At 37.8% G+C, this 26,158-nt stretch overlaps 1 protein-coding gene across 2 annotated transcripts in view; it reads left to right on the forward strand.

Annotated features, from left to right (window-relative positions):
• Nucleotides 1-2,621: 2,621 nt before the first annotated feature.
• Nucleotides 2,622-26,158, forward strand: part of PREX2 (phosphatidylinositol-3,4,5-trisphosphate dependent Rac exchange factor 2) — a 208,401-nt gene continuing 184,864 nt past the window's right edge. The window contains exons 1-5 of one of the 2 annotated variants that reach the window (XM_032610542.1): nt 2,622-2,687; nt 3,800-3,922; nt 6,232-6,336; nt 10,728-10,829; nt 14,192-14,353. In XM_032610542.1, the coding sequence (XP_032466433.1) occupies nt 2,631-2,687; nt 3,800-3,922; nt 6,232-6,336; nt 10,728-10,829; nt 14,192-14,353 (549 nt within the window). In that variant the 5' untranslated portion in view covers nt 2,622-2,630. The remainder of the gene's footprint in view (nt 2,688-3,799; nt 3,923-6,231; nt 6,337-10,727; nt 10,830-14,191; nt 14,354-26,158) is intronic. The other variant, XM_032610541.1, reaches the window with a different exon arrangement.

A 26,158-nucleotide genomic window follows, 5' to 3' on the forward strand; every position in this document is an offset into this window, starting at 1 on the left:
AAATGCCCCAGTTACCAAAGTCTGAAAGGACCCTGTAGATTCTGGTTGTTAAAGGATGATTCTGAGAACACGTTGTTTATCTTCAGAGGGGAAGACTTGCACATTTTGTAAAAAATGTCAAACAGTTTTCATGATTTTGCCCTCTGGGCAAACTGTCTTAAATCTGCCTTCACTGTTGTATAAAATGAGGCTCTTGGGAAAAATAAATGCTTGGTTAGAAATGCTAAGAAGTTCCAGGTTTTCTTTCATATGCAGTTAAACAAAAAGTTCCCTATTGTCACGGAGGATTGAAGATAAAAAGTCAGATAAAGATAGAGTTTACTTTATTAGCTTGTATGTTTCCTTCTACCTCCTAGTTTGATTCATTTTCACTACCTCCTGTCTTTAATTTGTTGGTTTCAGAATGTGACTGAGTTCAGTTTATGAAGATAAGGTTTATGCATGTAGAAGTGAAGTTTAAGTTTTGCTTGCATGAGAGGTTATGTTTCCTATGTGGTTAATACGAAATGTAAACTGGGCAACCAAAGCAACCGTGCTGTTTTAAGACTAAACAGAAGGAGCTAAGGAGCATTTTTAGTATAGGTATGTGGAAAACTATTCAAGAAAAACAAAACTAAAATTAAAAATTAGACTAACACTAATTAAAATGGGCACTTAAAGTCAGAAAATTCGAAAATCTCTCTCCATTGCAAATTATACCTAACTGTAGATAATATTTCAAAAGATTGTATCACGTTTCCAATAAAAAAGTTAAGGTGACATCCAGTACTTTCACATTCATTTTATTTAATTCAGCTGAATTCTTTCATTCATTTGAGGCTGTCAGTACTGATGTGGCTTTGTAGTTATGGAATCTGAAACGTGAACCCATTGAATCAGGAATCAAGATGGTGCTGAAGCTAAAGCCAGGAGTGGGATCTGTGGCCGATTTGTTTTGTTTCCTTTAAATAATATTATTTTTCTTTACAAAAGTTACAACATGCACACAGCCAGATATTCTGACAATAAGAAAGTATACAAAGGTCATCTTCCTATCACCTGGAGGTAATCACTGTTTGCATTTTGGTATATGCTACATATTTTTTCTTAGTATGAACGCACACTGACATTACCCATGTGTATATATGTATATATTATATACATGTGTAATATTCGTATATACGTATATGTACACCCATATACAGTTGTGTGTGTGTATATATATATATGTATGTATATATACACGAAAGTGTGTATGTATAGGTATGCACACATCCAGTATGCTGTTTAGTAATTTTTTTTGCCAAACAGTATAGACATCTGTTGTATACACACACACATGTATATATAATTTTCATCCCATTCCATTTATGAATATACTTTTGCACAGTATTCTGTAGTTTGCATGTACCATAATATATTAAATGATCCCATTAATTATGGGCATTTAGGTGGTTTCCACTGTTGTAATCAATACACTGAAACCCCTTGTCTGAATATTTTCTTAGGATAAATTCCCAGAAGTAGAATGACTGGGTTAAAGGGAATGCCCACTTAAAAATTTGAGATATATTGTAAGTTGTCCTCAAAAGTGTTGTGCCATTTTATACTGTTATTAGCAATGTCTTGAGGGTGATAATTTTGGAATATTATGCATAATCCTGGGTTTTGTTAATCTTTTAAATCTTTGTAAATATAGCATGTCAAAAATGAACTTTTTTTTTTTAAATGAAATTCTTACATTAATTTTCATTTATTTGATGCAGTATCTTGAGATTCCTTCAAGCTTCTATGTGTCCTGACTTGGCAGGTAGTGGCTGGAGTTCTTAAGACAGACAAGGGAAGGGATGATCTCACGTGGTCACTAGGTAGTTAGTGGACGTTGTCTTGAGGACAACGTCTTGTATTTGCCGGATAGAAAGTCTCGTCTTTTTTTCCTTCTAAACTTTCTCTTTTAAGGCTCAGTATAAATAACTCTTTTAATCCTTTTTTTCTTTGCTAAATTAATAGCTTATTTAGTCAGGGGCTTAATGGCCATCAGGAAGAGTCCAGATCTTTGAAATACAAATGAACTCATTTGCCTACCATAGGGCTGTGGAGAGCTCAGACCTGTTCCCAGAAATACAAATTCTGGCTTCCTAAAACTTGAATGGGGCAAGAGGGGATGGGAAATTCTTCCATTCCTTCTTGAAGGTCCCTTTCTTTCTCCCTTCCTCCCTCACTTCCTCAATTTCTCTCACTTCTAAAGGGCTCCCTTTAGAATTTCTGGCCCTTTTGTTTGTATTAGAAATCCCATTTTTGGCTAGATTTTGGTCTTTTGTGCTTCACAAGACTTAGAAGTTTAGGAAACATTTGACTCTGTGTGTTTTACCGCAGAACTTTGAGATCTTGGTGGATACGTTTAATTCATATCTACGTGATCACTTTTGGTCCTGCCCCCAAACTATAAAGGAAATATAATTCCCAGGTAGGAGAAGCAACACACAAGATTTCTGCCTTATACAACAAAACTGTTATGCTCGACAGTTATTGGATTTTTAAACTTTGGTTTCTTATAAAAAACAATTAATTCAGATCAACGCTCATTTGATTTAGTCCAGTGTTGCCTTCATAGTATCTTTTCCTGCTTTCTGCAGGCATTCTTACACCGGATGAACCAGTGCGCTGCGTCGAAACTTGACAAAAATGTAACAGAAGAAACGGTGAAGGTGAGGAGGTGCCCTCGACACCAGCACAAGGTCCCCTCAGATGAAATGTTACCTGTGGGATGTTGCCTCAGGGCTCGTCAACTTGTCTTCACTTCCGGGATAAGTTCTGTACCAGTCACCAGTCATTGTGTGGCCAGCAATGAGAAAAAGGGAAACTAGGGTTTGGGAAAAGAAACGGGGGTTATGAGGATGGTGTAGAAGACAGAGAGGAATTTTTGCCAAGACCTTGGAAACGTTTGAAAGGAGGAAAAAGATAACCCCGAGTCCAAGAACCTTCATGTCTCTCGAGGGGAAAGGAGCTGAACCATGTGTGAGGGAATTGCTAGAGGGCCTGGGCGGCAGGATGTGGGCACATGCGGCTTCTAGTCTCTGACCCCTGGAGAGCAAACGATTTGAAGGGTCCACTGGGGCAGAAAACGTCCACACAGTATCTTCAGCTCACAAAGGTATAAGCATTTCCTTTTAAACCGTAGGGAAGGAAAATTGTGAAGAGTTTGGGGGAAAAAAGGGGGGGATGGTAAATGAAAATTAATTGTGCTCTAGTCATTATTCATTGAAACTGTATAAATCATCATTGATATTTATTTTGGATGCCAACTTGCTGTTTTATTTTACGGAAAATAATTCCCAAGGATTTTATAGACACATCTGTTTCCCATTAAATTCAATAGTAATGTTTACATTCTCCTTACCATGGAGTGTTTTAGTTTGGGTGCTTTTGGTTGCAAGCAAAAGACACCTGTTACTCAAAGGGACATGAAGGTACTTTGATTCCCATAGCAGGGACTTCTATGGGCAAAGAAGCCCTTCCCCCAGAGCCTGCCAGCCATTCTGCCCGCACTGTTTTACCTGCAGCCCGCTGTCCTTAGTGGGGTGGGACAATGACCATGCTTGGGTTCAGTTACTCAGGATTGTCCTGAGAGCCGGAACTAGGTTCCCGGTTCCCAGAATTGTGTGGGAGGGTAGAGGATGTCCAGACAGAATGGGTGCTCTGCCAGCCGGGGGTGGGGGGGTGGGAAGGACAACTCTCCACTGACATTTTCAACTTGAAAATACTCCACTCCCATAGAATTTTTTAAAAGCTTGCCTCACTATTGCACATTTATTTACAGATGCTGTTCTCAAACATTGAAGATATCCTTGCAGTACATAAAGAATTCTTAAAAGTCGTGGAGGAATGTTTACATCCAGAACCTAATGCTCAGCAAGAAGTGGGAACCTGCTTTCTTCACTTTGTAGGATCAATTTCTGTTTATTTTAAAAGCTTTTCCCCCTAAAATTTCAAGTTTCACTTCTGGAACAGTAGTATGTGGGAATTCAGCATTAGAAGTAAAATCTGACACCAAAAGTTTGGGGTCTTTTAAGGCCAATGAAATCTTCCACTTAGAGCCAGAAAAGGGGAGAGGGCCTCACATCATCCATTTTATTCAGCGAAGAATAAACAGGCTTTTCTTTTTCCCAACGAGTTAGTTTTTTGCATCCTCTGTAGCTTTGAATTCTAATGAATATTCAGGCTGTTTCATAATGAATGGATTTTTATGTTTCCCTCAAACATAGAGCATTTCTCTTTTGAGGCAGAAAATCCTTACTTTTACAATGATGCGATGAGCCTTTTATTAGTCAAAACGTTCCCTTGTTAATCGACTTGTGACTAACCTGGAGGTGAACAGACCTGGTCCCTCTAGGTACACATATGCCTGCATCTGAATTTTTCTCAGAGGCTTGTACTGAACAGTGCCGAAGAAGAACAAGCCAGTAGTTGGTTATTTCAAATTATATGTCATGCTTGTATGATCATTTTCATCCCTTTGCACATGCTAGCTGAAATTATTTATGCAATCGATTTGCAAGGTACAAAGCCACCGGTAACGGTGAAAATCGTTTTCAGAACGAAAGGGCATTCATACTGACAAAAGAAAAATAATGCTGCTATTTCTACCACTCTGCTGATGCTAATTTTCAGAATACCAATTTGAATCCATTTACTTATCAAAATGCTATGCAATTAGTGTTTTATTTAAAAATGTATAGGAGTATTTTGTCATAGAAATCAATTTTCATTTATTTTTGATTTCCAGTCTTTTATAAAGTAATGATATGGAGTTCCTAGATCTATATTTCTGTATGTGGTGAGCAGACTCTGTAAATGTTATTTTTAGAATCAGAAAATATTCCATAAAAATAATTATATTAAAGGGAGAGACTCCTTGGGTATAGGAAGATCAAGGTTTCGTTGGGCAAAACTATAAACCACGTGTGTTGTATCCACTTAATCCAGACTGTTCCCTTTCATGAAAGAATGCACATCTCCTGCCAGCTGGAGTAGTTGCTATCTCAGTGCCGGGCTGTACATGGGAATCTTGCACCCTGACATCCATTTCCTCAGTAACACACTATGAATCTGTCAGCCATGAATTTAGTTAAACTGTTTCTGAAGTTTGTTTTCTTCTGGTTTATCCCATCTCTTGAAATAAGTAATTCAATACATTTTCTCCTGGCTGTATGAAATAGCACTCTGTGTTTCTAAATACACGTCTTTGAAATTTTAGAGGACACACTTCTGTTCCACTGTTCAGTCACTACATTTTCTGTGTCTGCCTCTTTTACTGGGATATATTTACTGGGATATTTGATAGATATTGATCATAGATACTTGGAGAAAATCTTACAGTTGGAAGGGAGCTTTAGAGATCAAGATGGTGTGAAATTTCTCCTTTTATGAAAGAATCCCTTCTATAGGATCTGTGAAGGTTGTTGATCTTGTTTTTACTTGATCACTTTTAGTTACAGCTCTAATTGTTAGAAAATCTCTATATTAATCCTGAATCTGCCTATCACTGCCCATCATGACCCTTGAAATTTCCACCCAGTGGTCCTAGTATTGTGTTTTGGAGTGACAAAGAGTTGTAAATCCTTTACAATAAATAGGACAGCTATTTGAAGTAGCTACCATTCCTTACTTTTATGTACTAACAAATCTCTCTCTCTGAGATGACCTCTCAGATGTAACATCTTCAGGGTCTGTCATTATCTCAGTCGCTTGTTGCTGACTCTTCTCCACTTTGTCAGTGTCCTTCTTAAACACAACTGTCCAGATTGGTGCATATGGCCTGCAGGGTACTATGTCCTGTTGCTCTATGGTCTGGTACATGCTTTTCCCTCCACCAAAAATACTTTCTTCCCTCTCCCTGCTAGGGAATCATGGATTTATGTCTCTGTATCTTGCCCACATATGACATCTTTTTTAAAGCTGTGTCTGAATCCTCCCAGCAAAGCTAAGTACTCTCTTCTCTGTAATCTGCTACCACGTCGTTCATTTAATTTTTATTGCATACGTCATATTGGATTGTAATTAATATAAGTCTGTCTCCTTTCCTAGACCGTTCTTCGTGGATCAGGGAAAATAAATGAAACATACTTATGTATACACATAGTATAGCTCTTGAAACATAGTAAACATTTAATAAAGTTTGTTCATAAACTCACACTTAAAATTTCAAAATGGCTAATAAAATGACTAACTTATTCTTACTTGAATTCACAGAAAGACAAGTTTCGTATCTACGACGAATATTGTAGTAATCACGAGAAGGCACAGAAATTGCTTTTTGAACTTAACAAAATAAGAACAATCCGGACATTTCTTTTGGTAAGTATATATTTACGTATCACTGTATACTATTATTTGTTGATAGCCCCACTGAGAGCCGAGGAATAGCATCCGTGTGGTGTAAAAAGTGCTTGTACGACATCTGTTTTTAACATATCCCTGCTAGGAAGCTAGAGAGTCATTTGAGAAAAGTAAGAAGTGAGACTGTAAATCAACTATATTTCTCTCTATATATGCTCTTAAAATCACACACACACACACACACACACACACACACACAAATGAAATGAACGAAATTAAAAGAAGTGAGAGTTGGGAGAAGCTTGTTTATGGGGAAACACTGTCATGCCCTCTCCTGGTTGATTATGAGTTGTGAAACCGCAGGTTCTTAGTGAGCGAAGACATTTATGCCAGAGTTCACAGTTGCTTTTATATCCCTCAGCTCCCTAGAGCTTCATTTACTTCTGCTGAGAGAGCTCTAAGTAGGGCAGTGACAGGAAGGAAATGCATCATGGGGATGGTAGAAAAGAATTTTCAAGATTGACTTTTCTCCTACATACGTTCCATATTCAGTGTTCATAAAAAGCGCAAGAATCTGTATTTAATTTCTTCAGGATCGTACAAATAAATGCATAGTTTGACAGTTTCTTGGACATTGTAATTGCCAGTGAGAACCACACTGTAAATAGAATTCAGTGATATTTAACGAATTGTGGAGTGGAACAGACATCTCCACGATCCAGTTTTAGAGCCTGGATCAGCTCATTTAAAATGAAAAATAAAATGCCCATTTACAGCTCTTTTCTACTCGCACCATTAGCTCCAGGCAATCATCGATCTGCTTTCGATCTCTAGAGGTTTGCCTTTTCTGGAGATTCCGTATAAATGATTTGTACAATATAATCTTTTGATGCCTGGCTTCTTTTACTGAGTAAAATGATTGTGAGGTTCATCCTTGTTGTGGCATGTATCCACATTCTATTCATTTTTATTGCTGAATAATATTCCATTGTATTTTGTTTATCTGTTTGCCAGTTTATGAACATTGGGTCAACAATTGACTGTGATAATGATGGACCTTGAAGATCCTACATATGAGATGTCATTTCAGAGAGAGAGATTTAGTAAAGTCAGGAAATGTCAAGTTTGGGCAATTTTGAAGAATGCTGTTATGAATATTCATGTACAAGTCTGTGTGTGGACATACATTTTCATTCTCTTGGGTAAATACTAAGAGTAGAATTGCTGGATCAGAGTAAGTTTATGTTTAGTTTTTTTTTTTTTTTTTGTAATTGCTCTAGGGACTACAATATGCATCTTAACTTAGGAAGTTTATTTCCCTCAGGTTGGTTATTGTTTTTTGTTGGTTTCGTTTTCAGGAACTTGTCTCGATTTAATTTGAGCATCTGTGTCTTTTGTATACGCAGCTGCTGTGTTTGCTCAGTTTTTGTTTTATAGCTTAGCGTTTCTTTTTAGGGGTCACTCCTCTGACTGGTTAACTTAGTGGTCAGCTGGGGATTTGAAAGAGGTGATCGAACATCATAATCCATATGATTTGTGGGTCTGTGTGTGAGTGTCGCGGGCGACACATTCACAGGCCAGGCAGTTTTCAAGTCAGATCTGGGTTTTTTTTCTCCTGGGGCCATCTCAGGTCCTCTCTGCACGTGCATAGTCTGACGTTTGCCCTGGACTGCAATCTCAGGCTAGCAGAAATGTGAGCGCTCCCCATTTTTCTTGGACAGTGTGCTAATTTTATTGACATCACTCCTGGGTGTGGGATTTTTGCCCTCTGCAGTCCTCTCTGGTAGCAGGTTTGCAGGGCCAGTGCTACTGTGACAGGGCTACCATGCAGGATGAGCTGAGGATGGCCCTGGGGCTGGGGGCACGTAGGGGCAGGATGGGAGGAGCCCAGGCAAGAATGCCACCAACTCCCCTGTTCTTACCTGAAGTTCAGCAGTTTTTCATGAATAAACATTTCTCAGTTTGTTGTTTGACTTCAGTTGATTACCAGAGCCCTTAAATTGTTGGGTTTTTTTTACAATTTTGCTCAGTATAACAGTTGTTTTGGGGAAGAGAATTTACTCATCTCTTCTCTCTGCCATGGCCAGAGGAAGTTCCTGTGCCCCTGGACCAACGGGGCTCTCTTTGAACTATCAGAACTTTGCTGTCTTATTGAGAGCACTCTGTTCTCAGCAGAGCTGGCTCTCCACTAAATAAATGTCACAATTCCAGAGTGCTGGTTTTTACAAGATCCTACAGCATAGTCTGGTAGGAAGACCCTGGCTTTTATAGTTCTTGCCTTGGCACTAAGTGGCCACTAATTACCTGGATGACTTGAGGAAATTCATTACATGTCTGATGTCATTTTCCGTACTCATAAAATGGGGAGAATAACGATGACCCTTTGAAAAACATTAAGGATTTACATATTTGGGGTGATGATATTATATTTTTGGTTACTTGCATATACTGTCACCTGAGTAAGTTTTTAGGATCAGTGGAATCTCTAGCAGCTTCTTTAGGGAACATTCTGTCTGTCTACATAAGGAGAAAGCTGGCTCTCATAAGCCAGTCTAATAAGGACCTACTGTATAGCACAGGGAACTCTACTTAATACTCTGTAAAGACCTATACGGGAAAAGAATCTACAAAAGAGTGGATACATGTATATGTATAACTGATTCACTTTGCTATACACAGAAACTAACACAACATTGTAAATTAACTCTACTCCAATAAAAGTGAAAGAAATAAAGTGGCTGTTATGAAGAGAGTTTGTAATCTATACAGTACTAATAGATAAGGAAATAAAAGGGGGTTAGACAGTCATGTGTTCCTCAGGGTGCTTCAGCCCAGGGCTAGGTAGAGGGGGTGGCCACATTTAAAAGGAGTGCTCACTCATACGGGGACACTGAAACATCACTGGAAATAGAATGGGATGTAGATAGTTGTGTTACATAGGGTTCCTCTGGGGACAGTACCATACACAGGTGGAAAGAGTATTTTGATGACCTGATTGCAGTAGGGGTTGAAACCCCCAAAGAGCCTGTTTGAATGAGACACTTCTTTGCTGCTGTGTCTTCTAAGGTTTCTGGTGAAGTGAAAGTCATGGTGCTGGTTTTGCCGAGTTGGTTGAACAAATTGGAGCTGAACTCAGTTGCTCAGGGCAGTGGGGGGCTGGTCTGCTTCCATCACTCTTCCTTTTGCTTCCTTTCCCACTCAGCACTCGGTCTCTCCTCTCAAGGAATGTAGGACAGTATTTTAAAAAATAGTGGTATAAAGGTTATAAATTATCAGTATGATGTTTGAAGAGCTCTTTTCTTCCTTAGTCAAATATTTATTATCGGCTTCCTCTGTTCCAGTCACCCTGATAGGCACTGCAGAAACAGGTTTTGACATAAGTCTCCAGTCTGTTATTTTAGGGAATTCCCTGGCGGTCCAGTAGTCAGGGCTTGGAGCTTTCCCTGCCGAGGGCCCGGGTTCGATCCTGGTCAGAGAACTAAGATCCCACAAACCGCGTGGCGTGGCCAAAGAAAAACAATCTGTTTTTTAAAGTTTTTTAATTAAAAAATTGCTTCTAACATCTTAATGTTAATTTTTTTTTTTTGCGTTGCTGCTTAAACCACAAAATAAAGACCTGGTTTCAGAGGATCAAGGCTGTACTTATCAGAGTCGATTCCCTTGACCATTACTTGCAGTAAATGGAAGCTGCTTCTATTTCGTCTCACTGTGATTGCTGATTTTGAGTTTTCTCCTTCCATCTTGGCTCTGTGGAGATCATATCTGACATCCTTCCCTGAGACTGCCTGGACAGTGTCATTGGTGAGGTATTATAGCTTGAAGTGACTTAGAGATCACTGGATTAAAAGAGGCCAGTTGTACAGAGAGGAAAATTAGAATTTTGAAATCCGTCCAAGTTGCATCACGGGCCAGTGGCAGAGCATGGGTAGAACGCAGTTGTCCTCAGTCCTGATCTTCGGCAACACCACATGACCTCCCCCTATAAGCAGGATGTGTGTACGTATGTGTACATCTGTTTGTTCATCCGTCAAAGCATTCTTTCATCAGTCCATCCATCCATCCATCCGTCCATCCATCCATCCATCCATCCATCCATCTAGCCATTAATTCATTCCTCCATCTCTGTCTCTTTCTTTTTCCTCAGACTTCATACTCAGGTGAATATATGTGAATTCATTTTCAAGATAAAGATTCAAAACACATTTTGGTTGCTAACTAATCTGAAAGGCAAAAGTATTTCCTTTTTCTCCTGTAAACTTTCTTTGTGACTGAATGTGCTTTTCTCAGAGAGAAGCTCTATAGAGACATGCTTTCACAGGTTTTCAGCAGAAAAGTTTATGATAGAAGAAAGTTTCACCACCTCAGGCTTAATTTTAAAATGTACATAATTGTCTTTATTTCCACCCCAGAACTGCATGCTACTTGGAGGACGGAAGAACACAGATGTCCCCCTGGAAGGATACTTAGTAACACCAATACAAAGAATATGCAAGTACCCTCTCCTTTTGAAGGTACTTTATGTGTTTACTTCATTGTTGCATTTCCCTTGTACCTGCATATTTTTGCTGATGATCTTTAAAAAAATTTCTTTTAAATAGTGTGACATTCCAAAGAAAAGGCAAATATAGTTATTGGGAAAAATAGCTATTTTGTCGGTAATTTATATAGAGAGTGGGAAGCAAATGTCCTCGGAAAACACTTTTAGTGCTCTTTGTAAAAAATATGCTTGTTTGAGTTTCCTTCAGCGTAAATGCATTAGTTTCAAGATAGATCCCATTAAGTACATTATGATCAGTTTATATAGCGCTTTGTCTACAGGGTTCCTTATCTTAAGTAAATTTGCTGTTGGTATATATTTTTTTCATTTCCCCAAACATTGGTGACTTCTTGACGCTAATGAAGTTAAGGCCAAGTTACATAATTTCAGAGCCTGGTTTTAAAATCATTTTTACAGGGAATGGTGTGGGTCACATGGGATAATAAATGATAGAAAGTGGAAAGACAGTGCTAAGACAACACTGCCTCTGGAAAACAGGAAATGTCTTACGGTCGTAGGTCCGTCGCCTCATTACAATGACCAAAAGTTTTATTATCAGAAACATATTATAATATACTAATTACTGCCTATACTGCAAGGGTCTATGAATAGATTAGAACAGCAGTTCTGGAAAGGATGTTTTTTGGAAAGGTAGCATCTGAATAGACAGTTTGGGGTGGTGGTTGAACATTTGAGTTCTGAGTTCAAATCCTATGCCTTCTGCTTACTAGCTGCATGACTGAGCTTATAATCTAACCTCTAAAAGTCATGGGCTTTATTTATGAAACAGAAAAGATGATGATGACATGATGAAATTATAACATATATCTAAAAGAATGTATATATGTATGCATATGTATATCTCTGTGTATACATGTGTATGCATATACATAAAGGAGTATCTAATAATTAATTGGGGTGTTTTATACGCATCATTTAGCATAGTATGTACTCCATAAATGTTAGCCATTATTACTCATGTATATTTGATTCTTTTAATATATTAACTACTTCTTAGCTTCTAAATTTAAAAAAAACCTCAGAAATGTTATGGACATACTAACTGGTGTTCTTACTGATTTACTTTTTGAGAAATAAATGTTATGAATTTGAACTAAAATGCATTTTTTCACTACAGGTTTTGTCAGTTGCATAAATTAGGTCTCAGTGAAAATTTACTTTGGAAAGGATTTCTTCTTATTAAAAAAACAAGTTAAAGTTGCTTGGTTAGCTAAGAAGAAGCTGGCACAGGGATGTCCAGGTCTGCAGAGCTTTGGCATGGGAAGATTGGTGCAAATGTGACTCCCATCTTTCTGGGAGTCCCTTCAGACCTCTGACTTGGTGACTCAGATTGCATGCGTTCTCATCACTCCAGTTACTCCTAGCCCTGATTTTGGAATCCTGAGGGTTTGTTTGTTTTGAGAGTCAGAAGGATAGTGATATTAAGAGAAACATATCAAGTTAAGTGGTTGTTCTAAATCAACTCCTTTCTGGTGAAGGATGACCTCAGGTGACCTCACAGATAGGAACATGGACATATCCTTGCTTAGGAAGAAAGAGGTCGATTCAGAGCATCTTCAAGAATTAGAGGAATGACATCTTTTCCCTTTTTTTGGAAGATTATCTTCACAAAGAAACAGGAGAAAACTACTTGTGTAGTAGATATATTGGTGTTGATGGTTTTCTTTGTTGTACCATTGGCTGAAAAATTGAGCTGGTATTCTGGGATGATCTGCAATGGTTTTATTTATTCAGAGAAAAACATTAGGGGATTAGGCCGTGTGTTAAAGAAAAGATATGTTGGTCTTATTTGTGGAACCTGGAATTATTGGGTTTGGCCAATCAGCACAAGGTTCATAGCAAGTAACTGACAGATTATTACTAGTCATTTCTCCTGCTGTCTCACATTATCTAAATTCATGTCTCAACTCCAGAGATACCCACCGGGCACACAGACTGCAGGCTGCCTTCGCCACTTCACGTAATTTACAAATAATTCTACACTTGAGAGTCTCTGCAGAAGCCTGCATATCTCCTTTATGGATTTGTGATCCAGCATAACTATTTAAGCCTGCTCTTGGGAGTGATGTAATGTGCATTCTTTTTTTTTTTTTTTTTTTTTTTTTTTTTTTTTGCGGTACGCGGGCCTCTCACTGCTGCAGCCTCTCCTGCCGCGGAGCACAGGCTCCGGATGCACAGGCCCAGCGGCCATGGCCCACGGGCCCAGCCGCTCTACGGCATGTGGGATCCTCCCGGACGGGGACACGAACCCTTATGCCCTGCATCGGCAGGCGGACGCTCAACCACTTCGCCACCAGGGAAGCCCATAATGTGCATTCTTTTGGTGTTAGTTCTATAGAGTGTGAATATTTTGAATGCAGGGTCAAAGTTTATGGCAGAAATTTCAACAATAACAGACATCAAGAGAGTATAACAACAACTGCATATTTTCCCACTGTATGTTAACAATTAAGAAAATTCTTTTAAAGACTTGCCTCAGGTTTTCTGTAATTGTTTTAATTACATGATGATAGCAACTGTAGTAAAGAAACAAATGACTAATTAAAAAGTAACGTGGTCACAACTGTCTAGACAGTGGGTGAAGATGTTTAATTTTGTGCTTCTAAACAAGACCTTTTATAAGGTTAAAGATTATTCTAGTTCTGATATCCTGAATGGAAAAAAAATAAAAAGAAAATAAAAGCAAAAAGAAAGCTGTTGAAGGGTGTATGGAAGTTCATTCATTGCAGAGAATGAACCTGAGTTGTTGGCAAACACGGCATAAATTCCTCCTTTAATGATGGAGTATTGTGGAATTTATAAATTGTTTATTTTACTAGAGTATAAGACTATTTTAAAAATTTGCTTTATTTATGACATTTTTATAGTTTCTCAAAAAATATTAGAAAATAAGGAACTTAAATTGTTTCTGAAATTATAGGACATATTCATTTAAATATTTACTATTCTTTTAAAGGCTCTAGGAAAATGAAATCAACATATAAAGATGTCCTCCTTTTGGAGCAAAGCTCAAACTTATAAAAAATTACATGCAGTAGGTGAGATATTTGACAATTCCAAAGGAGATGCCTAATTTAGTTTTTTGAAAAAACATCATTTTGAGGGAAACATTAAAGTGAATGCAAAGTGTGCAGGGGGTAACGCTTATTCATTGATGCAGCCTTTTGTTTTTGATCTTAATTTGGTGGAGTTTGTGATGTCACTTCTGAAATTGGCTCTCACGGACTTCGCAGTTTTCATTTCCTGGTCAGTCTGAACCTGCTGTCCCAGAAAGCTGAAGATCAAAGGGCGGTTTGTTTTTTTGTGTATAAACAGGAGTTGCTGAAGCGGACTCCAAGGAAACACAGTGACTATGCAGCAGTGATGGAAGCCCTCCAAGCCATGAAAGCCGTCTGTTCCAACATCAACGAGGCCAAGAGACAGATGGAGAAGTTGGAAGTTTTAGAGGAGTGGCAGTCTCACATTGAAGGCTGGGAGGTACAGTCATTGTACTCAACGACTGAGCTTAAAATAGTTTTGTTATGTCTTCTGCTGTGCGTAGAGTTACTGGCGTTGGATGGAACCATAAATGGTCGTTTTCCTAGGTAATGCTAGAGGGCTCTAACTGTTTCCGAAAAGTGCTGTCATTATTCTTTTTAAATATCTTTAAAGGGGCAGTTAATTAACTTAACTTCAACCTGAAAGCTTTACGATAGAGCCAATCAAAACTGTGTGTGTTATAAGCTTAAATAGTTCAGTATTTGTGCATCATGACAAATCTTTCTCCTGTCTTAACTTTGGTCAGTAATACATAATCGTAGCCTGAGTCCCGGAGAGAGTAAAGAAGGGGAGTAAGGCTCCAAACCTGTGCTGTGATATTATTATTTTCAGACTCTAAGTTAGGTATTTGATGATGAATTTCATTTTAAGTCCACTTCATCTCTCTAAATTTGAACTTCTTCATTTCTAACATGAAGAAACTGGCCATGACATGATTTTTAAGGTCCATTCAAGATGAAAAATTTTATGGTTTCATGATTCGCTAAAGAAAGGTTTTTTTAAATGACAAAAAAGCAAACGAAGAGTGATATTCAGAATCTGTAATATGTTTTCAGCTACAGTAATTTGTATCCCAGTTATTTCATGGAGTTGGAGCCCTATATTACTTTAGCACTATGTAAAGGATAAACTACAATTCTTTCTTTAAATTGACTTAATTTACATGATCAAGAGCTTTCAACTAGGATACTTTCTTGTGGTTATAAAGTAAGCAATTAAGATAATATTTTTAAAGTGTAAAGAAGATTTAAAATGTCCAACCAAATATTGTATCACACAAATCAAGGGGATTGCTTTTATCTTTAGGGCTATATAATTGACTGATACATTTCTTATCTTCAGTGTTGGTTTCCATTTAGATATAACCTTACATCCATTCAGATTTGCAAAGAAACCTCAAACATTGACCCCAGGGAATGCTCCTATTTATCCATTCTTTGCCATTAATCTTTTAAAATGCTGACTGACTTAGTTTCTTCCTCATCTATATTCTTTCATTTCAAGTGTTCAGGGTGACCCCTTATTTCAGCATGAATGCTACTTATTTCAATCAATTAAAATGGTTGTGTGTTTTACAGTTGATTCATAATGATAATTCCTTTCCTGGGGGCAGTTGTCCTGCTGGGCTGAGAAAAATAGATGAAAGTTTGCTTTTGCCATTCTGTTGTCACTCAAACATCAGAAGAAAAACCGAACTTGTTTTAAATTGCAGGATTTGTCAGTGACTTCTGCCAGGCCTTTGACCAAAATAAAACTCTTTTAGGTTCTCTAGGGAAATGGAATCTGTCATAATTTTGTTTCCTCCTCATGTATCAGTATATCCTAAAAATTGAGTCTCCTTTAGAAATGGGAGAATCCTTAAAAAGTGTTGCTATTTTTTCCACTGTTCATGGCCGGTTACTCAAAGGAAGAGTGCTATGTGGTCCATACTATGTCATTTGTAGCCTATAGCGGTGGGTGCTTCAACCTCACCAGCCTGGGTGGGTTTACAGCACTTGGAGTGGGAGAGAAAAATGGAGCCTGGGGACAAAGGAGACTGGTGAGAGGAAATCTGATGTGACCACAGTTCCAGTGGGCACAGGGGAGATAAAATGAAGGTCGGGTTCCAAAAAGAGAGGCAACACAAATTCTACTTGAGTAGGATTTGAAAATGAGTGCGTAAGACACAGCCATACAGTGACTTGGGAGTTTTGGTACTTTGAGGGAATGCAGCTTGGAGCAGGGTCCAGCCAGTTGATTGGAAACTTGTGATAAGAACCTGATTTCACATCTCAGTCCACCACCTTGGAGAGATGGGGGAAAGCTGTTAATAGTACTCAGGCCTGGTCCCTTCTGGGAAGTTTAGGAGGATCTGCTATCTGGTAAGACTCCAAAAGTGCACAGATCAAAGGGAGGGATGCAGCCATATAGGATGAATTCAGGCCCTGGAAGGGAGTGGGAATGGTTAGGGCTTTCTGTGAATCGCTAACAGGGATTATTGCTCAGCTTACAGGCAGCTTTATGTATGTTCAGAGCGACTCTCGTGAGGTTAAGACAAGGCCAAGGACAAATGTCTGATGGCATGACAGTCACAGAACAGAGAGTTCCTTCAAGAGCTGTGGAGGTTAGCAGCCTTGAGCTAACGTTGGGTAACAGCTCTCTAACTCCTTCCAGGAGCACCTGCGGACCTTTTAGGACTATCTTAGAGTTGACACTCTTGCTCCAGTAACTAAAATTCTCTTAAATGGAGATCTGAGTCTGATACACCATGACTTTGCATTATTTCCACTTTTGGTGGATTATTATTTCAAGTATGTCACTTAATTAGCTAGGGTCTTATTTCCCCATTCATCAAATGAAGGGGAGTAAAATCTCTCCAGTAACTTGCCTCTCTGGTATTTTGTGCTGCTAAATTATCATTACATTCCTTTATATTGAATTTAAGTAAACAAGCAATTGAAATTTATTGTTCTCAAATCATATGATATAATGAAAAAAGCCTGGCTTTTGTGCAGGTTTGGTTTCCAGTCTGGAACCCTTAGTATGGGGATGAAGCACCAGATCTCTTCGGCGTACAGTTTGGGTTATTACAGGGGTCAATGAAATAAATGAAAGTGCTTTGAACACTGTAAAACTCTCTGCAGATAACAGGTAGTATTTTAAAGCTTTGGTTCAGCCGTTAGATTTTACCCTTGAGAAATCCCCTTTATTTGTCTAATTTATGCACCTAAGTTTATGTTACTTAAGGTTATATGGTTCCAAGCAACAGAAAATAAAAGGAAAATTAATTTAAAAGATATTGAGTAGCTCATGGAATCAACAGAAAAGCTACCCTCTCAGACTCGAAAGGGTATCTAGGCAGTTGAAGCTCTTTGGTGGTCTTATCAGTGCCCTAGCTAAAACGAATAGGCGCTAGTCATTTTTTCCATCCTTACGTTACTCCATTCAAGATTCAAGATCAAAATCCGAGATTCCACCAATCTTGCATGGGTAAATTTGCTCAGGGGAGGGCAGGGGCCCTTGATTGTCCATCAACCAATTTCCTTTTGAGGAAATGCTGATCCTCCACTGTAGGCAATCCTGGTGAGTCTCTCTGAAAAGTTTGCTGAAGTATTGGGTTGGCCAAAGGGTTCATTCGGGTTTCCCCATAAGGTGTTACGGAAAAAGCCGCACCTACTTTTTGGCCAACCCAGTACTATAATCCCCACTACACAGCTTTTTAAAATGAGGGCTATATAACTTAACCAAGTTCTTACAACTAACAGAGAGCAGAGTTTAATTTGAAAATAGGCAGACTGATTCTAAAGTTTCTATTCCTCATCACCGTGTAATATTCTATCCACTCAGGTACAAGTTTAGCACGTTCTTTACGTGAAGATGGTTTTGCTGCTTGTCCTTTAAAAAGTGAGTTGATAGTAGAAATTAGGCTTGCGGTCAGCATTTACATAGTGACTGTACCACAGAAGATCTGTAGTTTACGTGGTCATATTTGAAGTTCTGCTTTTGATTAGTATCATGTATTATATCTCAGTCATATATCTTATCCAACATTTAAAACATTCCACCACATATTCTACTGAAGGTAATTGTAGGGCGGTGATCCGTGTTCTTGGAAAGAAGTTTGTTAGCTGTTTAATCAGAGTGACTGATTCATTTCTTAGAACAGGACCATGCTCAGTCTACTTTTGGGTTGATCGATAGTATTGTCATAACTAATTCTTTGGCGTCATACTGAACATGGATAAGGGAGTATCCGTAAACATTATGTCATTTAGTTATTCAGCATTATGTCCTTGATAGGACTGTTTGGAACTGATCTCTCAAATCTGGAAAAAAATCACAATAAAAGAGTGGTAATTATTAATAGATGAAGGTGTCGGAAGACATAAGATCAGGATCATTTTTGTGTTTTAGGAAATAAAAAGAAGCAGAATTGAAATTTGACACCTTGATTACCTTTTTACGTGGAGAAATACAGTGCTACAAGACCATTTTAAAATCACCTCTTGTTGGTTTTGGAATCTCCTTGCTGCCTACATTTGATTCAGTTTGTGTCTGACAGTGTATTGACCTCAGAGTAATGTTCTCTTGTTATTTTATGAGTGTGAGTCTTCCACAGGTTGTGATGAGACCTGATTTCTTTTTGTCCTCTCCACAAGGTGATTCGGTAGATACAAATTTGTCTACTACCTTGAGGTTGAATTGATTTATAGATGACTCTTGTTATTTAAGGATAAGTGGTTTAGGAAGACAACCATTGAGAGTGAATCCACTTAGAAAGGAGACCAAAATTTTATAAAAAGTGGGAGAGGAGGAAAGTTTGATTGGGACTTTATCTTGGTAAAATGAAAAGTTATATTATTAGTTTGTTTTAGCTAATCTAATATGTAACAGAATTTAGGTTTTTATTTCAGTTAATAATTTGAATCTCAAAAAGAGTTAGTCTTTTTTGGGGTGGGTGGGGACATACATTTTATGACAAGACTCTGATGAAACAATATATTCTTATTTCATGTTTGACTTTCCTAGTATTTTAAAAAGATTTTTTTGAAAGAATATTCAAATGCTTCATTAATTTTCTCAAGAGACTTCTCTGGTATTGAAACTGTTCTTTTATGAAACACCTATCTCGTTGTCATTCTAGTCATTTTTCTTTTCTTGCATCATGAATGGGTCTAGCTCTGATAGACCTTCATCTGCCAATGCCTTGTATATGAGTGGGGAAGTTCCAAGGCCTGTCATCTTTTACCTTTTCCAAGATTATGGTTTCCTCTCTGCAGTCAGTCTGTGTTTTCCTGATACTGGCATTCAGCATTTAGTTGACCAGATGAGTTAGATAGACCCTGGTGGGAAGCAGGGAGAGCTGATACTGGGGTCAGATAATTAAGGAGCAGTTTCATTTGACAGTGATTTTTGCCACCTCATAGCTGTAACACATCAGTCATGAACCCTTATGCAACTTACATTAAGAGAACTTGTTGACATAAAAAAGATGTACCCTTTCAAACAGTCTAGATACGGTTTAGCAATATTATTTTTATTGGGTTTATTGAGAGGAGGGGATTTGTTTTATTGGGTTTATTGAGAGGAGGGGATTTAGTTCTTCCTAAATCATGATTGCAATGTTTGAAGAAACATTGGAAATTAGAAAAAAGCCATAAAATAAACATGCGTGCTTCTAATTGTCTTTTTTGGCTATTATCATCTTCTGAAAGCTTGCTTTGTCATCTAATGTGTCCCCTTATGAAATTCATCGTGCTTCCACCTTACATTCTGTGCTGATGCTTTGAAATTCATTTTTCATGTATGCTGACCATATAATTGGCAGCCCATTATATACCTCAAATTATAGATTCAGAAATCATTCAGCTTCTTAAATTAGACTCTGAATTGTTATTCTTTTCTTGCTGGATCTTGTTAACACAAGACACACACAAAAAGAAGTGGACCTTGGTGAGGCGTGTTGCCCACGTGGATGCCTCTGGGTCCCAGTGTGTATGTCTGAAGTCACTGCTGGATCCATCCATTCGATTGCTCTCTTAACCATATTGGGAAGTGATATTTAAGTGGTGTCCTTCATAAATTTGACAAGGAAAATTACTGGAAAATGATTGAAACCTGAAACCACAGCATGGAATGAACTGTATGAATAAATGTTTAATAATAAACATACATAATCATAAACACACACAGCCATCATCCTTGATATTCATCACTGTTAATTCATGCCAACTCTCATTTCATTAATGTTAAATTATAGCTGTGATCACACAGCATTTAATTCTGTGTTTACATATCTGTTTCTCCACTAATATGTGTGTTTCTTGGGAGCAGGGGTCGTGTCTCATGTTAAGGGTCCCCAGCATCTAGGACAGTGTCTGATACATAGCTGGTTGACTGGTAATTGAATGCAGATATAATTACCTTGTAGTTATGTAGTAATTGTCATTGTCTTTTCACTATGTTTTTGGCTCCTTTGGTTCATGGCAATGATTCTGATGTGGTTCTGTTCAGAGTCCAATATTTGTTTCATTATCCCGCTGCTTTGAAGTTCTCTAATCCTCTTTAGCATCCTGTTCTTGTTTATAGTTCACAAATGTACCATGCAAGATTTTTCAGTTTTTTGTATTAAAGTTGAACGCCCTGCAAGTGTTTGAAATTCAGTCTTTGTAAAGTCTTTGTAAATTTCTGTAGTACAGGTCTTGTTTCCTCTGTCTAATGGTGGGTTTCCCTTACTACATTTCACCCTTCGCACTGCTGGGCAGTGGTGACGGAGGAGGAATAAATAGGTTTGCACAGCTTGGGGTAGAAAGAGAGAAGCTTTTGGAATGAGAGGATCCTGGTGGGTACATCTCCCACCACTGGTCACAGTTATTTATGATTACTTCTTACCTTGACCTACCAGTTAACCTTCCTTTCGTGGTCTAATAAAAGCAGTCAGGATTAGAACCATGCAGGTAATTTCCTAGTTGGAGTTTTGCTGTATTTAGTTCTATATATGTAATTCATCACAAGCAAACAGTCTCTGATTTTTACATGGTAAATGTAGCTTTCTAAAGGGAAATTCGAATTAAAAATGATAAATCATATTGATGATAAAAGTATATTATTTTGGCTCTTTCAAAAATCTATTACGTACATTTTATATATAAATTTTTATTGAGGTATAGTTGACATACAATTTTATGTTACTTTCTGGTGTAGGACATAGTGATTTGACATTTGTATACATTGTGAAATGATCACTACACTAAGTTTAGTTACAATCTATCACCATACAAAGTTAATACAATATAATTGACTGTATTTCTGTGCAGTGCAGTACATCTCCATAACTTACTTATTTTATAACTGCACGTTTGTACTTCTCGATCTGCTTCGCCCATTTCATCCCCCTCCGCGACCACCATCTGTTCTCTGTATTTGTGAGTCTGGGTTTTGTTTTATTTTGTATGTTTGTGTGTTTTATTCTTTAGATTCCACATATAAGTGAAATCTTCGGCATTTGTCTTTCTCCCTCTGACTTACTTCACTTAGTATAACACCCCCCAACGTCCATTCATGTTGTCGCAAATGGCAAGATTTCATTCTTTTTTATGGCTGAGTAGTATTCTATTATATATACATGTACCATCTCTTCTTTATCCTTTCATCCATTAATGGAAACTTAGGTTGTTTCCATATCTTGGCTATTGGATATAATCCTGCACTGAACATAGGGGTTCCTAAATCTTTTCTGAGTTAGTGGTTTTGTTTTCTTGGGTTAGGTACCTAGTAGTGGAATTGCTGGATCATACAGTGGATCTATTTGTAATTTTTTGAAGGCCCTCCATACTGTTTTTTTTTTATAGTGGCTACATCAATTTACATTTCCACCAACAGTGTACAAGGGTTCCTTTTTCTCTACATCCTTGCCAACACTTGTTATTGTCTTTTTGTTAATAGTCCTAGTTCTGACAGGTGTAAGGTGATATCTAAATAGAGAGCCCAGAAATAAACCCACAGATAGATGGTCAATTAATTTATGACAAAGGAGGCAGGAATATACAATGGGGGAAAGGACAGTCTCTTCAACAAATGGTGTTGGGAAAACTGGACCATTATCTTATGTGACATACAAAAATTTACTCAAGATGTATTAAAAACTTGAATGTAAGACCTGAAAACATAAAGCTCCTGGAAGAAAACTTAGGCAGTAAGCTCCTTGACATCATTCTTAGTAATGCTTTTTTGGATCTGACTCCAAAAGCAAGGGAAACAAAAGCAATAAAAACAAATGGGAGTTATTAAACTAAAAAGCTTCTCCACAGTGAAGGAAACCATCTACAAAATGCAAAGGCAACCTACTGAATGGGAGAAGATATTTGCAAGTCATATACCCCATAAAGAGTTAATATCCAAAATATATAAAGAACGCATACAATTCAATAACAACAAAAAAATCTGATTAAAAATGGGCAGAGGATCTGAATAGACATTTTTCCAAAGAAGAAATATAGATGGCCAACAGACACATAACAAGATGCTCACTAATCATCAGGGAAATGCAAATCAAAACCACAATGAGATATCACCTTATTTTAGTTATTTTTTAAGGAATTGCTAAAAGACAGCAGGACTCTAAATCATATGGGTAAAAACATTATTTAAAAATATCTTCATTAAATATGTACAGATACACATTACACTATATGTAATGGCTTTAGTGTAGTTCAAAATTAATGATTTACACAAAGCCCTCTTATTTTTTAAAAATAAGGTTCTTTCATACCTTCCCTCTCAAATGTTGGTTTGATGATATATCACTACACTGTTAAAATAGCTTATTTTCTTGGGCACTTTTTTCTTCATGATCACAATTTTTTCACAATACCATAATCTGCTGCCTCTGACATCTACAAAGTGACCCATGAAACAGCCTACAAAGCTAATTTAATAAAATAAACACGCTTTTTAAAATTTTAGAACTAGGAGTGGCCGACTTGCTGGAGATTTATATTAGGAGAAAATGTTTAACACATTGCCTGGCACACTGTAGAAATATTAAAAACCTGACTTTAGTATTCCTCTAGATCACAGTGTTTATTATATATGGTTGCTCAATGACTAAATTTGTATTGGCCAAAGAATAGATATCTAGATTTAAAAATTAGCATCCATTTTCAAAATGAAGATAAAATACTAACCAGGTAAAATAACATTATACAGATTTTAATGAATATTCGGTGATGATGAAATGTACCATAGGTGTAACTGTGATCTGTGACATATGATAAACATCTTTTCTGTCCTGGGCTCTGGGAAGCAGCTGGGACTACCTGGCAGGGCCCTGTGCTCACCTTCATCTCCATGTTAGCATCAGGCTTCCAAAGCAGTGTTGCTTCAAGTGTTGACAGAATACGACAATGTATCAGAATCTACTGCAATGGTCTGGGACCTACCCCAGATGTACTCAGTTTCCATCTGTGAGGATAGTGCCAGGGAACCTAAAAGTTTTTAGCAGTCCCATCAGGTGTGTCTTCCAAACTCTGAAATTTGAGCACCATTGTCTTAGAGGCTTTGCTCTCTTCCAGTAATCTGCCCAGCTTGTTTTATTGCTTCCACATTTTTGGTTTTCTAGCTAATTTGTCTGACATGCTCATTTTGATAGACTCTAGTGCTCTTGACTGTTTCCTAGCAATCCGATGTTTGTAATCATTCAATTTCAGTCATTCAATTTCAATTTTGTAGCTTCGCTTCTTTATCCCTAACCCCAGAAACTCTCTTGCCATTTCTAGATAATGAAAAATATTGCACGTAATTTTCAAAATATCATAAACTTCATGCATTTCACAGACAAAGCTGTGAGTTTTTTCCACTACAGAGAAAGGTAGATTATATCATGTAAGTGAGGGAGAAATATGACACATTAGTCAAAAACAGACATTTATTAAGTGTCTGCTTGCAGATAGGATGAATTTGAAGTGAGGCATATCGTGATTACACGAGAGACTATATCTGCACTTCATCAGATTTTCTTCAATATTTATAATAATGTATGTACCTCCGTTTCAAAATTTTGTAATGATTTTTAGTCACCATTGTCGTGGAAATAATACACAGATTAAATCATGGTAAAATCAAAGACACAGTGGACATTCTTTTAGAATGAGGTTTTTAGACAAATCTGTATGTTTTGACACAGAGGTTTTTAAGTACTTAAGCATTTCCCTAGGAATTATTTAAATTATTCATGAAGATATTTCATGTGATGATAGTAGATTACTATGGTAGAAGATAGTAAAGGGATACTATATTAATTGTTGAAGTCTGCTGTTAAATATTAAAGACACATCACCTCAGTAATAGAAACGTCTCAGTAGGATTTAGTAAAGCGTGTGTTACGTGTGTATTGTAAGATATACTTTGTATATTTGTGACAATATGGGCTTGATGTCCTTACCCCATAAAATTACATTAATTGATAATTAAGCAGATGCTTTGAGTTGCTTATGAAAAGAAGTGTTTACCTCGAAGAGGTCAGTTAATCTTATTCTGAGGTTTTTTTTTTTTTTTTTTTGGCGGTACGCGGGTCTCTCACTGTTGTGGCCTCTCCCATTGTAGAGCACAGGCTCCAGACACGCAGGCTCAGCGGCCATGGCTCACGGGCCCAGCTGCTCCGCGGCATGTGGGATCTTCCCGGACTGGGGCACGAACCCGCGTCCCCCGCATCGGCAGGCGGACTCTCAACCACTGCGCCACCAGGGAAGTCCTTATTCTGAGTTTTGATCAGGAGCTAGGAGTTGGGAACTTATGGTGATGGCTTCGATATAATGTATCTGTATATTAGTGAGAGTTTTGAGAGCTTGCTGTGATATCAATCTGGATTAAATGAATCAAAAGTCAAGCTATTCAAGTATAGGCTAGAGGAAAGAGACCTGGGAGCACTTTGACTAGAGGGGCACCTTGAATCAATTGTAGGATGGGATTGCCATAAATATGCTAATATAACCTTATGCTAAATTAATATTATGTATTGTAGGGGACTGGAGAAATAATAGCATCACTGCTACATTCTTCATTTGCCAGCTCACATCCAAATGATTGTATTCACTTCTGGAGGTGTTCATGTTAAGGGAAACTCTGACAAACTGGAGAAGGTCCAGAGGAGATCTAGCAGGATCTTCCAGGTTTCTGAAATGAAACCATATGGTCAAAAGGCAACGGTGTTACAGAGCCTGGAAGGCAGAAGGAAGCATGTTAGTTATGTTCAGATATTGGTCGGCCTTTCACGAAGAGGATATCTACCCAATCCTAGGAGGAAAAATAGCGAGTGAAAATCATGGTAGATTTTGGCTCTACAGTAAGAAAAACCTTTCTGATAATTAGACTAAATAAAGAAATGGACTATCTTATGACGGAAGGAGCTTAATTTTACTGGAAGTGTCCAGATACAAGCTGGAAGGCCTTTTTTTGTCAAGGCAGGAGTCGGTGTTCTCTGAGGCAACAAGATGTGTCCACCCTCAATAACCTGAGAAATAACATTGTCTTTAATGAATTAAACCATAAAATCAACATAGAGTGAAACACAGCAGAGATCAGAAATAAAGGAAGGAACCTTGCAGAATCGGATCACCTTCAATGTTAGTAATCATAATTGTAATAGCCTTTATTGAGTCCTTTCTATGCGTTAGGCATGTGCCGGGAGTTTTGCATATATTGCTTTATTTTCACTCTGACTGTATACATTAAGCCTGATTATCCCTTTTCTGCAGTGGTTTGAAGGTATATGAACATAGCTACAGAATCAAAGGAGCCAATGAGATGTTTGACTTGTTGGCATTGAAAGTAGAGAAAAGAGAGAAAGGTCTAGGAGGGAGAGGCACACAGAGAGACAGATAGACTTTGGACAGTCTTGTCCAGGTGGTGGATAGAGTCTCCTAGCCCAGTGCTTACAGAAGCTCCCCTTAAATCCACCTCGCCAAGATTCTTTCTGTTGATGTTTGGCTTTCCAAATGGGTTAAGTTTACAAAGGGAGATTGTTTTAGCCATACTTATGGGACCATTCAGCGTGTATGTCAGTTATCATCAAGAATAATATATCCGCTTTCTGTTTTACACATTGGTCCCCATGAGTTCTTCTTGGACAGTACCTCCCCGGAGCCTGTATATGAGGATGGAATAAATTGCCTCTAGTCCTTATAGTTCGCTCAAATTCACATTAAATTCTCCTTATATTTATTAACAAAGATAATAACCACAAACAGGTCAGAAAATGTATTGTTA

Source organism: Phocoena sinus, chromosome 17 (assembly GCF_008692025.1).
Source record: "Phocoena sinus isolate mPhoSin1 chromosome 17, mPhoSin1.pri, whole genome shotgun sequence".
Classification (NCBI taxonomy): domain Eukaryota; kingdom Metazoa; phylum Chordata; class Mammalia; order Artiodactyla; family Phocoenidae; genus Phocoena; species Phocoena sinus.